General features: G+C 40.3%; 1 protein-coding gene across 7 annotated transcripts in view; it reads right to left on the bottom strand.

Annotated features, from left to right (window-relative positions):
• The window catches only part of Tmem62 (transmembrane protein 62), a 34,263-nt gene that overhangs the window by 2,390 nt on the left and 15,966 nt on the right, over positions 1-15,907 (bottom strand). For 3 of the 7 annotated variants that reach the window (XR_015682911.1, XR_015682912.1, XR_015682913.1), the window contains 4 exons: positions 10,458-10,571; positions 7,583-7,667; positions 4,010-4,114; positions 630-748 (listed from right to left, as the gene is read on the bottom strand). Coding sequence is in view for 4 of the 7 variants with exons in the window: in XM_087652017.1 (XP_087508143.1) it covers positions 630-748; positions 4,010-4,114; positions 7,583-7,667; positions 10,458-10,571; positions 13,330-13,489 (583 nt within the window). In the remaining 3 variants the exon portion in view is untranslated. 7 annotated transcript variants of the gene reach the window in all.

The following is a 15,907-nucleotide window of genomic DNA, read 5'->3' as shown; positions in this document are numbered from 1 at the left end:
CCCACAGTGTGGTACAGAGACCCAGTGCCACCTTTTAACATGTTCGCTGCTAAGACAGCCCAGGGAAGCCCACCTCTACTTTGAACATTGGCATTTTCCTTGGATAACTCACTCTCTTTATGGGTCTATTTTTTCTTCTTGACCCTCTGAAACACTTTTCCTCACTATAATCAGTTTTTTTAACTTGGCAATGTAAAATTCATTCTACTATAAAACTCTTACTTCATTTTCATCAGTAAAGGAGTATGATAAAACTGGGCATAGAAGCACATGGAGGCATGTGGATCTTGGTGACTTTGAGGCCTATCTGGTCTACATAGTGATTTTCAGGACAGCCAGGGCCACAGAGACCTTGCCTTACCCCACCCCATTCCAAAAAGCACAGTGGAACAAGAAGGAGAACCAGAACGGACACAATGTGTTTTAGATGCCTACAGTTACTTCTCTGCCTTTTTGGCTAAAAGCAGATACAGACTTTACAAAAGAGGGAGAAAACCAGCCGTGGGCCACACATCAGATAAGACACTAACATGCAAATAAAGCAGGAAAGATTCTGCCCAGTAGGAACTGGAGATCCTTGGATACACTCAGTCCGAAAGGGCCCGGATGCTCTTCTGGGGACCTCTTACCTGTATAATTCCACTTATAAATGTTAGACCACCTTGCAGGAAGTGTCCATCAACAACTATCCCAAATGAAAAGCAGCAACCCCATTTGCCGTCAATTATCTCTCCAACAAACCATGGTCCTGAGGGAGCAATGGATAGAGAAGCAGCAGAGTTACAACTACGAGTCTTGGCCAGCATGGTCACCTCCTGGGGTAGGACACCTGTCACCAAGCCTGGCCACCTGAATTCAGTTCCTGTGACCCACATAGTGGAAGAAGAGAACTGACTCTTACAAATTGTCCTCTGACTGCCAAATAAACACTGTGGCACATATGTCCACACACATAAACACACAGAGAAAATAAATAAAAGTGAAATTTAGAGTATGAGTCCGATTGCATAATTTCCGAAACAACTTTACAGAAATAAGCAATCGATACAAAACTCAGCATCATTAAGCATTTTGCTTTGTGGCATCTCTCCTTTGATAATCACTGTCTCCTACCTGACTGCTATTTTTTCCACACTTATCTAGGCTATGACATCATTATAGTCTATGGTATACTTGAAATAGGTATGTTGTTTGTAAATTCTGAAAACACCATCATGATCTAGTTTTTTAACATTCTGTAGTAATAACTTAAGATAATGCATTAATATTTTCTTCTTTTGAAATTTCTTTTGAGATTTCATTTGCTTTTATGTGTATTATAATGTGTTTTGTCTGTATTACATCTTTGTGCAATATGCATGCTGTGCCTTTAGAGGCCAGAAGATGGCACCAGATGTCCTGGGATTGAGTTACAGCTAATTGGGAGCCACCATGTGGGTGCTAGGGATTGAACCCTCGTCCTCTGAGTGAGTCCAGAGCTTCCCAGCCTCACTTAACAAAGAGCTGGTATTACTCCTGAGTAACTGAGAAGATCTACTGTTTAAAGCAAGAAAACCTTAAGTGTGCTGTAAAGATTGTTGCTATTCTAAAGACTATGTAAATATGCACATGCTAAGTTTGGGCACACGCCTGAGTGCCTGTGGAAGCCAGATGTACAAGGGTTCTGTGGAGTTGGATTTATGGGTAGTTGTGCTGGGACCCGAACTCAGGTCCTCAGTAAGGGCATACATGCTCTTAAGTGCTGAGTCTTTTCTTCAGCCCATCATCAGCTGTTTTTAATGGAAAATTTAAAAGATTCATTCGTCCACTCTTCTTTGTTGTCACTAGTGATGAGTTCTTCCTAACAGGGCAGCCACTGTGCTGCCCACCGACTGTATGTAATCAGAATTAATACTCACTGTAACTGTGCCTTTGGTTTTCACCTAGAAAGCTGATGAGCCTCTCATCTCTGTCACTATTCCTGCTCCTTATGTGTGGGCTTCTGTCAAGACTGCTAAGGAACAAGCAGGTTTCCCTTCTAGAGACACAATTGCTATCATGTTCTGTCTTTCAAGTCATAGACAAATTTTTCATTCACATCCTAAGAACTCTGTTAGTTTCCATTCTTCAAACAGAGCAACTTATAGACTGATGGCTAATTGATTGATGGCAGCCTGGGAACCAAATCGTTTGTTTTACTCGCTGGTGTAAGACAAGTATTGAAAACAGCTCCATCATATCTTCTCACGTGAATTTACTTCCAAAGAGGACACGCTGTATAGCTTGTTACAAAAGCATATAATACCATATTTTAATTTGTTTTTGGTGGAAGTTCCTAATAAGCAAAGTCCAAAAAGTGGAACATAAGTGTGAAGACAAGGCTAAGACTAGGGAACTCTCAGGCTAATTTGCCCAAAGCACCTTTAGCCTCTGAAAAAGGGAACAAAAAGCTGAAGAAAAGATCTGTGGGGCTTTCTGTTTCTACATTTTTAAATTTTATTTATTTATTTTTGTATGTGAGTCCACTGTCACTCTCTTCACACACACACCAGAAGAGGGCATTGATTCCATTACAGAACGTTGTGAGCCACCATGTGGTTGCTGGGAGTTGAACTTAGGACCTCTGGAAGAGTAATCAGTGCTCTTAACCCCCAAGACATCTGTCCATTTGCTGTTTCTACATTTTAAAACCTTCTTTATTTTACCATATCATGTATGCACATGGTGTGTGTGTGTGTGTGTATGTGTGTGTGCATATGCACACATGAGCACATGTGTACGATATACACCACAGTAGATGTTGAACATCAGAGGACAACCTTCAGGAGTCAGTTCTCTCCTTCCATTGGGGGTTCTGGGGGGTCAAGCTCAGGTAGCAAGGGTCTCTACCCACTGGGAAATCTTACCAGCTAAATTGAGTTTTTGTTGTTGTTTGTTTGTTCATTTGAGACAGAAACTCACTGTGTAACTTTGACTGACCTAGAACTCACTATGTAGACTAGGTTGACCTCAAACTCAGAGACAGCCATCTGCCTCTGCATCCCAGGCACTGAAATTACAGGAATTTGCTATCACATTTGATTTTCTGTTTCTATAAGTGATAAAAGGAAGCATTGGGTATAATAATCAGCAAAATAGACTACCTCAGACATGATGGAACCCGTTCCTCATTTCAGGAGCCCTTTGTGTTTTAGATGGATTTTGTTGTTGCTTTGCCCTTTGTGTTTTAGATGGATTTTGTTGTTGCTTTGCCCTTTGTGTTTTAGATGGATTTTGTTGTTGCGTTTTTATTGCGGCACAGTCTCTCTGCTAACCTGGCTGACCTCGAGCTTACTATGGAGATCAGGTTGTCTTCTCTGTGTCACACACAGAGATCCACTGCTTCATGTCCTTCCTCACTGTTTTTAAAATCTCTCCTCTTTGGGTATGGTGATACAGGCCTTTAATTCCAGCACCGAGAAGAGAGACAGAGGCAGACAGACCTCTGACTTTAAAGCCAGTCTAGTTTAAATAGCAAACTCCAAGCCACCCAAGACTAAACAGTAAGATGGCATCTCAAAAAGAAAAAAACACACATTGGTAAATATTCACCAAACTACATGCTCATGATGTTCCGTGCAGGCATGTAAGTAAACAAGAGAGACAAGATGCCCATGGATATTCCAATAAGGAAGCAGATAGTAAACAGAAAATATTATAAATACTGATGAATGGAATAACAAATGAAAACTTTTCAGATAGTGAGAAGGCTTTGTGAAAAGTAGCATTTACAAACTTCTACTGCTTACTATATCTCTATAATAAATCCTGGTTTTTAGTGTTTTTAACACTATTACTTTAACTTGATATTGACTGCATGTCCTTTAAACATACTAAGAAATAACTTTATTTACTAAAACTAGCTCCCAGGAAATAATGAAGGACTTGTATGCCATTTGTTATACATGGAGTATGAATTATTTTGTTATCAAAATTCTCAATATATTCTTTAGCAGAATTCTCTACATCTCAGAGTTTACACTTTACTTACCCAGCACTGTATACAAGGTCAGCAACAAAACAGAATAGTAGGAGATGTTTATTTTGCTCAAGATATGAAGGGAAAATGTGGTCATGTTTGCAAATCCCAGAGGTTCTACACAGAAGAAAAAATTAAAAACCTGGTAAATACATGCAAAGTTAATTTCTCTAAATCTTTTCTAGAAGACTTCCCTGGCACCGCCTTCCATTCTCAGTGAATCTTTGGCCAACATGGAAGCTTTTGCTATATGAGTAGATGTTACTCAAAAATTCAGAATCTTGGAGAGCTGAGACACACAAAATCACAGAGGGAAGGAAGCTCAAAAGGGGGTTTTGTTGTAAGATATTTTATAGACAGAAACACTGAAGGGAATACATAATTTTACACACACACACACACACACACAAACACACACACATCTACATATAGGGGGCTGGAGAGATGGCTCAGGGGTTAAGAGCACTGACTGCTCTTCCAGAGGTCCTGAGTTCAATTCTCAGCAACCACATGGTGGCTCACAACCATCTGTAATGGGATCTGATGCCCTCTTCTGGTGTGTCTTGAGACGACAGTGTACTTACATAAAACATATCTACATATATATATATTATATTGAATTCTTGCATAGATTATTAATTTAAATGACAGACACACGTGCCAGAGATGTACAGTATACTATTTTATCCCCAGGTAGATTTAAAAGATTGTGCCATGTTCAAAGGATGACCAATACAGCTTATTCTTTTCACAGGATTCAGTATCCAAGTGCACAGACTTCTACAAGCTATATCAAAGATATAAATATTTTCCATTTTTATCTTACATATGAGTATCAGTTCAGAAAGTCCTTCCCCACATATGACATGGCTCTTACTTCACAGCAGCCGTAACTATACGGTTCCACTTGCCAGTGGACAGACAACAGAGACCTAGAGATGCTCCGTGGACGGACAGAGCGAAGGCATCCATCTATAAGGCACAGAGAGAAGCCCCAGAAGCTAGAGAGCATTGATCCTGGACTTTCAGCTATGGAATTTTGAGAAAATTATTTTGTTGTTGTTTGGGCCAAATGGTATTGTGTTACTTCTGCTCTAACAAACCGATATCTAGCTTTACTTTAAAATATGGTCCTAAATTTGTTCAAATACTTTGAAACTAGATTCTTTGTATCGTAAAAGGAGGATATTTCTTTTGGGCCAGATAACTGAGAAGGTGAAGCTAGGTGTTGTAGCTATTAAGCCAATCAGCTAGGAAGAAGCACTGATGCGATTTCAATGCTGTTTTAAAATTAGTAATGCAGCATCAACCCTCAAAGGAACTAAAGTTAACAGAAAATCCCTCGCAACACTAACACAAAGGCTGTGAGTTCTTGTTTCTCCTTTTGAACTTGGACTATGAAATAGTGCTTTCTAAACCTGGCTGCTCTTCAGAATCACCCAAACCAGAATAGATTTCCATGCTGCTGCTCATTTGTCTGAGGTTAGGTTGGCCTAGGAATCTATATATTTTTAATGTCCTTAGGTTATTCCTTCCTTGTTTTCTTTTTTGAGAATTACCACAACAAAGTCCAAGGAATGAATTTTTTTTCTTTCTTTTTTTTTTTTTTTTTTTTTTTTTTGAGCTGGGGACTGAACCCAGGGCCTTGTGCTTGCTAGGCAAGCGCTCTACCACTGAGCTAAATCCCCAACCCCTAAGGAATGAATTTTTTCCTTTTCTTTTGATGTTAATTTAGAGACTTGAAGTTCTTGTCATACAGATCTTTCACTTGTTTGGTTGGAGTCACACGGAGATACTTTATATTATCTATATATTATATTATATTATATTATATTATATTATATTATATTATATTATGACTGTGGTGAGGGGTGTTGTCTCTCTAATTTCTTTCTGACCCCATTTATCATTTGTATAAAGGAAGGCTACTGATTTGTTTGCGTTAATTTTATATCCAGCCTCTTTGCTGAAGTTGTTAATGAGTCTGGGCTAGCCTCATACTCATGGCAATCCTCCTGCCTTAGCTTCTTGAGTGGTAGGATTATAGGCATGAGCCACATGACACCTGCTTGGAACAGACTTCTCAAGCCATCAAGAACACAAGTGGATTGCTCTTCTCCACCCACCTACTAGACAGCCTAAGCAGAAGCAGGCAGCAGAAGTAAGAGAGACTACGCAGTAAACGATGGGCATCATTGAAAGCTGGGAGGAAAGGTTGGCTGGCTGCAGCTACATGCTTCAACTCTGTAAGTCAATGGTCAATGCTGGGCCTATTAATGAACATGTCTATAAACGGGTGTTTCATTAGGAAGACCTCTGGTGGGAACACAAATTACCCTTTCATTTACACACCCTTGTGAGAAGCTCTGTCCAGTGCTGTCATCGCCTAGCTCTGTTGTCAGGACATTACCTCAGAAGAGATAAGCATCATCTTTAGCAGTTATCAAGGTGGCACACAAAAATCTTTTTCCTGCCCTTGAGATGGGTGTCACTGCATAGTTCAGTCCAGCCTCTGGGTCTGGATCCTCTGTTGTGCTGGGACTGTATGCATTGCCACCCAGCTTGGCAGCATGTGGGGTCTCCATGACTTCCTCAGTAAGGGTAAGATGCAGCAGACTTTATCATTCATTATGGAGCACCCGCTATGGTCAAGGCAGCACACGAGCCATTTAGGGTGAGCGGGAACAAGGACAGACACAGGTAGTCACACTCTACTTAGGGTGAGTGGGGACAAGGACAGATGGTGATCCTTAGGACCTCTGAGATGAGACATAACTGTGACACTACGGTCACTTCCTTCAGTCACAGGCTCTCAGCAGTGAGGAAATGATTATGGGGAGGAGGAAAACTATCTGGTTAAGGCATAGGATCCTCCCTGCTCAGCCCTCATTTGAAAATCCACCTTCTTCTAACAGGGCTGAATAATGATCAATTAATTCTTATTATCTATTACTATATGACAAAGACACCTTGGTAGCTTGGCAAATATAATCTTTTCCTGTAAAAGATTCCTCTTGGGAGAAGTGACAAACTCTATGGGCAAAGCCACCTGTGCAGCTGCTTTACAACCTGTTCTGGGTGAAATTCAAGATTACACATGCACCACTTAAGTGTTACCCCCAGATTTCTGATACAGAGTGTCACTGTGTAGCCCTAGCTGCCTTTAAACTCATAGAGATCCACATGCCTCTGTTTCCTCAGTTCTGGGATTAAATGCATGTACACTATGCCCAGCCAAATTTTTCCAAGTTTGAATTAAAGCCTTATCTTTAATTATTTGAATTATTTTTCTATTCAAATGTATTTCAACATAAATTATATTAAATAGTTATTTGTAAAAACAGCTACTTACAAATTTGTCATTTTAAATAACATTGTAAATTTCTCCCATTTTTATGAAACCCCATTTTATTGCCATACAGTAGAAGGGTGAAAAGAATTATTTTTCAAGATAGAACTATCCCAAAGAGAGAGAGTGCTCATTTGAAGGATGTGCCTCCCAAGGTCCTCTGTGTTCTTGTTAATGCCCAGGGTGTTTGGGATCCTTGCACACGTTTCAGAGTAAGAGGAATCACGACTACTAACCTCTCAGCTCCGGGTATGCTAGATATCTGAATGTAATGAGCACGGTGAGCTGTATCAGCACAATCAACACAAACAGCACCCGGGCCTGCAGGGGAAGAGACATTAGTGAGACAGAGTGCTGGCGTGACTCCAGACAAGGCTTTAAACTGGCTTCATTAACAAAACTGGAAGTGGCACAATAGAAACACACATTTTAGCCTTCTTCGTCCTCTGTTCTCCAGTAACAACTGAGACTTTTGTAATTTTATAAAGGATAATAGAAAACAGTAGAGTACTCCCTGTTAAAACTGTGGCCGTAGACCACAGTTCCTGAAACAACTGTGAGGTAATGAGTGGACAGCATGTCACCTGCGATTAGGAACAAGCTTTAGAAAGCCATGGGGCTGGGGATTTAGCTCAGTGGTAGAGCGCTTACCTAGGAAGCGCAAGGCCCTGGGTTCGGTCCCCAGCTCCGGAAAAAAAAAAAAAAAAAAAAAAAAAAGAACCAAAAAAAAAAAAGAAAGCCACTAAGGAGGGGCTGGTGACACAGGGGCCGACCAGATCGGCACGCATCCTCATACCACTCGATTTGCTTTCCAGGGAAGAGGGTGCAGAATTCATAATTCATAGTTCAATAATTTGACCAGTCATGCCTACATAGTGAGACTGGCATAGACATTCTGTGGGAGGGTTCAGAGGCTGCTCCAGTCAAGAGCAGGGGGGCTAGCACCGTGGACATGCCTTGAAGGACATGGATGTGAACATCCAAGATTCTCCCGCCCTCTCTTCCATCTGGCTGTACCCTTAAGTAATAAACCAGGAATCTAGTAAGAAAACTGTTCTTCTGAGTTCTGTGAATCAGTCTAGCAATTACTAAAGCCCCAAAAAGATGTCTTAGAGCTTCCTGTTAACAGCTCGTCCGTCTGAAGCCTAGGTGACTCTGTGGAGCAGACTGCTGGGAGAAGGAGATGCTGAAGAGGGTGACTTTATAGGACTAAGACCTTAGCCTGTGGGATCGTCGCTATCTCTCTCTTGGCCATCAGTATGAGAACTGAGTTAAAGTTTACAGTACCCAGTGTCCGCTGAGGCCTAGAGGATTATTTAGCCTAGAAAACCCCACACTTTGGTATGAGACGTGTGTGTAGAAAAAGAAACAAAAGATTCTGTTTTTAACATCATCACCACTAACAACAACAAAAATACTCTGTAATAAAAAACAAAACAACACAAAACAAAAACAAAACAAAACAAAACAAAAAAACCCAAAACAAACGTGGTCAAGCAAACCAAATATCTGATTCACTGATAGTCTAATAAACTGCTTAGTATTGCTTTTTCTGAATTTACTTAGATCAATATTAGAGTTTCATTATCCTTGTAGGGTAATCTGTTTTATTTGAAGTTGGATATGGGGCAGGGGTAGATTGTGATATTCATGATAAGGAAGATCTCATGAAACTAGTGTACAAATTGCTACGACCTCTTTCCAGACCATTGAATAGTATACATTAAAACAAAACCAGGGGCTGGAGAGATGGCTCAGCGGTTAAGAGCACTGACCGCTCTTCCGAGGTCCTGAGTTCAAATCCCAGCAACCACATGGTGGCTCACAACCATCTGTAATGGAATCTGATGCTCTCTTCTGGTGTGTCTGAAGACAGCTACAGTATACTTCATATAAATAAAAAAAATTTAAAACAAAACAAAACCAATCAGACAAAAAACAAAACAAAAAAAAGTCCTCAATCACTGACTCACTCAAGAAATATTTGTTGAAGGCCTACTATGTGATAGGTACACCAAAGATACCTTATCCTCATGGGCCTTATATTTTAATGAGGAAGATGTGTGTGTGTGGGGGGACAATACAATAAATAAATTATGTAATTATATTAAAAATAGTGTGACTTCTCCTCCTTTAGCAAGATAGTTATAGGAATTTATCCTAAGAAACTTACATTAGCAATAATGGAAAAACTAGTTGAAATTACTAGAAAAAGTTAGAAATAATTTAAAATAAAGAATTGGTTAAATAAATATACGTTCATTTAATGATTTACTAAATAAACCTTAACATGTTGAGTATATATTTAATAATAGAATATATTCATATATGTTAATATAACACAGCTACAGTGGTGTACACTTGCATAATCCACAGGAGGCTGAGGCAGGAGGATTACTTGACCTCAAATGTCCAAAGCTACCCTGAAAAACACAGTAAGACTTTGCCTCAAAAAAATCAATAAAAGCTAAATACACACACATACATACACACACACACACACAGAAGTAAGAAAATAGTCAAAACGAATTCCTGGGGTTTAGAGAGATGGCTCGGTGTTAGGAGCACTGGCTGCTCTTACAGAGGACCCATGTTTGAATCCCAGCATCCACATAATGGTTTCCAATAATCCAAATGCTAGTTCCAGAGGATCTGATCTTCTGACCTTAAAAAGGAACAAGGCATCCACATGGTACACTAACATACATGCAGATAAAATATCTGTACACATGAAAATTAATAAATCTTTAAAGAAAAGGAAATGTCTGGGTTGGTGAGAAGGCTGAGCAGTATAAAGTCACCTGACAACAAGCTCAATGACCTGAATTCAGGCCTTAGTGCGGATCCACAGGGTGAAGGAGAGAACCAAGTCTAGTGAGTTGTCCTTTGACCTACAGACATGGGCCTGGTATGTTCATCCGTACACACAAAGAATTTTATTTTTCTAGACAAATATCTAAATAAATAGATAAATAAATAGCTTTGATTTTATAAGGTTTAGATTTCTTGACATATAACTATAATATTTAGAAGTCTGCATTCACCAAATCCAGTAAAAAAAGAAACAAACAAACACACAGACACAAGTAACATTCAGTTGAATTTACTCACCACGATGTAGTGGTCAGTAAGGAGAATAAAGGATGCCAAAGGGTCAAATGTGAGATGAGTATTCTCCTGAGCAGAAAATATGTGGTGAGCACTCGTACTCCTTCCAGCAGAATCCTAGTTAGGAAAACAACCAGGAGGCAACTGCAACCATGCTTAAACAGGTATCTGGTTCTGGTTATATAACTATGTACAGTTTCTCAACAACAAAGACTTCCTGAGCTTGAAAACCTGTCTTGTCTTCCCACACTAAACCAGAAGGCTGGATCTGAAGGAGGAGGCGGGGCTGAGGAGCTGCACAGCCCAGAAGCAGTGCTGGGCTCAGATGGTAAGGAGGAGAGAAAATGGAGACGAGCAAGAGGGAGCCAGGTGTGATGGTGCACACCTCTAGTCCCACCTCTCCAGATGCAGAGGCAGTGGGAGCCTGCATTAAAAAAGGAGGAGGAGGAGGAGGAGAAGAAGGAGAGAGGGAAGAGGAGGAGGAAGGAGAGGAGGGAGAAGAGGAAGAAGAGGAGAAAGAGGAGGGGGAGCATAAGAAAATGGCCAGAGAGATGGTTCAGTTGGTAAAATGCTTACTGATGAAGCATGGAGACCCAAGTTTAATCATCAGAATCCATGCAAAAAGCCAGGAATGGACTGTAGAGCTGATACAGTCATGACTGGGGTTAGATCCTCCCACTCATATAACAAGCTTGGTTGCCTGCAAATGCCTGTTAACTCCTCTGACAAGCCTTCTTCCAGCCTCTGTGCATGTACAAGTGCAAATGCTGGCATACTCTTACACAGATATAAACACATATACACATAAATAAACAGTCAACCAACCAAACAAACAAATACATCTGTAACCCCAGTCCTAGGGGAGGAAGAGGAGAGGCTGAGTCTCAGAATTCACTAGCTGGCCAATTTATTCATATCAGTTCAGTGAGAGACCCTGCAACCAAACAATAAAGCAAGGGTTTGGAAAGTGGCTCAGTGGTTGAAATCCCTGTGTACAAGAATGAGGACTGGGGCTCAGATAAAACTCATGTAAATTCTTGGTGGGAAGGGCGGCCTTCCACCTCAGAAGCTGGGAATGGAATCCTCCAGGTAGCTAAGGAGACCATTCATGCCTGAAAACTCTGGCTTTGATTGAGAGACCCTGCCTCAGTGAGTAAGATGTCAGAACAAATAAGGATGATCCCCAACATCAACCAAAGGCCTCCACATGCATGAACACACATAGGCAACTACATATACATGCATGCCCACACATGCATACTGCATACATACATAAAGACCACATACACATATATGAACATAGAAAATATTTTTTACAAAATAAGGTAAGGAAGAGGACAATAAGTCAGGGATGAGGAGAGGACTTACACAATAAAAGAAATGGAAGACTAATTAGCTAATTAGAAGACTGTTTAGCTAATTGCAATTATGTGAGCCTTGTTTGGATTCTGATTTGAATCAAACAAATGCATATGCACACATACACACACACACACACACAAACACACACACACACAGTCAGGCCTATCTACTGCAGGATGTTGATCACACTGTGAACCCCATGATTGTGTTATTTACTGGAAAAACCTGTTTTTAGTTGTGGTGTGGCTCTGCCCTTAACACACCTTTAATCCCTCTGGGGGATACAGACATGCAATTAGCACACGCTAGTCCCGATCAGGGAGGGTAAAGTTAGTATGCTTGAAAGTGACATCTAACTGATGAGTCAGAGAAAGATCTGACAGAATAGGGTGTGTGAAGAGAAGAGAAAGGAAAGGAAAGCTACTTAAGAGAAAGGAATCAAAGGAGGAAAGGAGGGGGAAGGGAGGCAGTTTTACCAGTAGAGTTTTACAGAGTCAGGTTGCAGAGAGAGAACAAGTTAGACCCAGATGAGGACAGAAGAACACAGAGAAAGAGAGGGAGCCAGGAGATCAGAACAGATTACTAGAGTTAGTTTAAGGCCAGGCAGATCAATTCAGAAGAAACTGAGAGAAGCCAGATTGAATCAGTCACCAGGGAGAGGAGTTTGAGCCAGGACAGCAAGATGAACCATCCAGGTAGAGTTCAGAAAGAGCAAGAAAGGGTGAGCTTATTCAGCAGAAAGTCTTAGAGACTGAGAACACTGTAGGCCTAGATAAGATTGTACAGAGGCTGGAAGCTTCCAGGACTAGGCCTAGGTTAGCAGAAAGAGGCAGTGAGCCTTGGAGAGGACAGTTACATCAGGAGAATAACAGTTACAGTTACTAGTTCTAGTGTGGTGTATTAAAAGGACAGAACTTTAACATCAATGAGTGAAAGAACCAGGTTATCTATCTAATATTCAGTAGATTGAATTATTTTGAGATAGTATCTTACTATATACCTGGGCTGACCTCATGGTTATCTTTCCTCAAGTCTCCTGAGTAACTAAAATTACATGTCTGACACCTCGCCAGGACTTAGCAGGTTCATTTTTAAAAATTATACATGTAAGATTGAAAACTGATTAGTGATTGCCTGGGGATAAAGATGGAAGAAAAATCACGAGGAACAAGGAAAACTGCTGAGGCCAGTGTGAGGCTTAGTGGGTAAAGGTGCTTGTCACTAAGTGAACCTGAGTAGACCCTCATGACCCACGTGGTATATTTAAATGAGAACCAAGCCCCACAACTTGTCCTCTCACCCTCATACTTGCATCACGCAGCCTTCTCTGCCTGGACACATAAAATAGGTAAGATATAGCTTCCAAGAGAACATGTAAATAAACTGCACTCAAACTCTGTTTACTGTTTATCAGATTTGTTGCCTACCAATTGACTAGCAGTAAACACAAATCAGAGTTCATCGTGGCAAGAGCCCAAGCATTGACACAACAAACTAACAATGACTAACTTACCTGGACGAATACTTCTATGGTATGTGTCCCATTACTGTAGTTTCTAGGGTTCCACTTCAGTATGAAAATAGGACCAGACAAATGAGAAGCCTGGCCTATATCACCTCCATCAATCTTAACAGTGACAGAAGTGATGGGGGATAAGGAAAAGGCCAATACTCTAAAATAAGAGCATATATAAAATGCATGATTTTAGGTAGAGGACATTGAGTTTACAGAGGAGAGCAATGCAACTGTAGCCTGAGGACACGAATGCAGGTGGAGCCACACTGTGCTACTGCAGGGGCTTTGGGCAGTTTGGCAATGAACTGCTAAAAAATTAGAAACATCTATTTTGGTTTTTTTTGGGGGGTGTGTGGTATTAAGAGCATGCTAGTCAAGTGTTCTACCACAGAATTACATCCCAAGCCCCTAAAACCATTATTATTATTTTAAGAAAGAAAAATCGGGGTTTTTTTTTTTTTTTGATAAATCTACCTAGGGTAGACCAAAAATTCTTTCTGAAGAGATTCCTGAATTCCTAGTTTTAATCTTAGAGATAGAATATGAAATAGATATCACATCCTGTTAATTAATGTCAAGCCTATAATTCATTTGATTCCTGATATACTGGCCAGAAAAAAGCAAAGCCATACCCAGAGCGGGGCCACCAGGCCTTTCAGTAACATCTAGCACAAGATATCCAGATGTCATTAAAAATGTGATAATGTGATCGATAGGCCAGATGTGGTAGCCTAGACACCCCATTCATTCTAGCAGTCTAGAGGCAGAGGCCATTCTGTTCTACATAGACCATGTCTGGGGGAGGGGCAGTAATATTTTTAATTCTAGAAAATAAAAAAGTAATCAGGCAATCTTCATCAGCATTCATAAGAGAGGGGTGCTGAGATGGCTCAGTGGGTAAAGGGCTTCTCACCAAGCCTGGTGACATAAGCTCAAACCTCAGCATCTACACGGTAGAAGGAAGAGAACCAGCTCCTCAAAGTTGTCCTCTGATATTCACAGTTATGCTATGGCATTGGCATGCCCCTCCCCCAATAAAAATAATAAATAAAAATTTAATCTCCTAAGAATTTTTACCCACTTCTACAACACTACTATTAAGAAGTCATTCAAGTCACGGTGGCCCACATCTTTAATCCCAGCACTCAGGAGGCAGAGGCAGGTGGGTCTCTGAGTTCAAAGGTAGCCCGGTGTATAGATTCAGAGTGAGTTCTAGGACTACACAGAGCCACACAGGGCTACACGGAGAAACTGCCTCTCAAAAACAAAACCAATAATCAAAAAACAATGCAAGCAAAAAAGAAAGAAAACAATCATCAATCATTCAAACATAAGTAGAACCTACTTTTACCAGATGTTCATCCTTAAATGAGAGCAATCCTGACATTTCATAAATAAAACAAAGTGGTTAAGTTGTGGTCCATTCTCTGTGCACAAAGAAGAAAGGAATCTGCTTGACTGTGCCCACTGATGACAGTGATAAAGACGTGTCTTATGGAAGCCCCTGTGAAGGAGTGTCTAGAGTGCTAATGAAAGCTCTTCAGAAATGGGCACCCAGCACCGAGCTCCCTGAGAGTTAATATAGAAGCAGGCGGATCTCTGTGAATTCAAGGACAGCCTGGTCTACAGAATGAGTTCCAGGACAACCAGAGCTACACAGTAAAACCCTGTCTTGAAAAACTATTTTATATATATATATATATATATATATATATATATATATATATATATATATATATATATATATATATATATATAATTTTAAAAGTACATACATATATATTTTAAAGTTGATCTTATGTTTGAAAGATTTTTTCCAAAAAAAAATCTCATTAGAATTCTATTAATAACCATTACCAAATTCATACATAATTTTTATTTTGAATTTCATCAGGATTATACAACTTTTGCTTGTTTGGCAGTTGTTCAGCAAAACGAACAAAAATTCTGATGATACAAATTTCAAAAAGTAGAGCATGCAGAACTGAGGTGTAACCTTGTAGCAGAGCGAGCCCCTCACAGGAATAAAGAGCGCCGCAAAGTATCAGGTGTCTACTGTTTTCAGCTAACTCCCGCTTGTGCTTCTCCCTCTGCTCCCGGCCCCATGGAGCATACCCTGTTGAGCAGGACAATCCACACAGGCCCACCATTGTCTTAATGAACTGAACCGAAAGCTTTGAAACATTGACCCTCTTGTTCGGGTGTAACTTTCTGCGGGTTTGGGCTTTACTAACCCCATTGTCCTCAAGTTCTTTGTAGCAGGAGCCTGCCCTTTCATCTCAGGCTGAAATAAAGGGTTGTCCTTTGAGCTTATATTTGTGGCTGCCTGTACCACTTTGTTGAGGACTATAACATGGAAGACCCTGATTTTATCCCTAACCGTGTAAAAAATTAATACTTATAAATAAATAAGTGTAGATTATAAGGTAGTAAGTCATGATTATAACAGAGTAAACGTACGTGAATAGAAAAGCTGGAATAAAATATACAAAAATTATGATTGGCTTGAGTTTCTGGATGATTTTATAGATTTCATCAGCTTTTAAACAAACTCTGTTTTGGGGTGGGCTAGAAA

Source organism: Rattus norvegicus, chromosome 3, assembly GCF_021556685.1.
Source record: "Rattus norvegicus strain SHRSP/BbbUtx chromosome 3, alternate assembly SHRSP_T2T, whole genome shotgun sequence".
NCBI classification, from domain to species: domain Eukaryota; kingdom Metazoa; phylum Chordata; class Mammalia; order Rodentia; family Muridae; genus Rattus; species Rattus norvegicus.
This window is presented reverse-complemented; position numbering and strand designations above follow the sequence as displayed.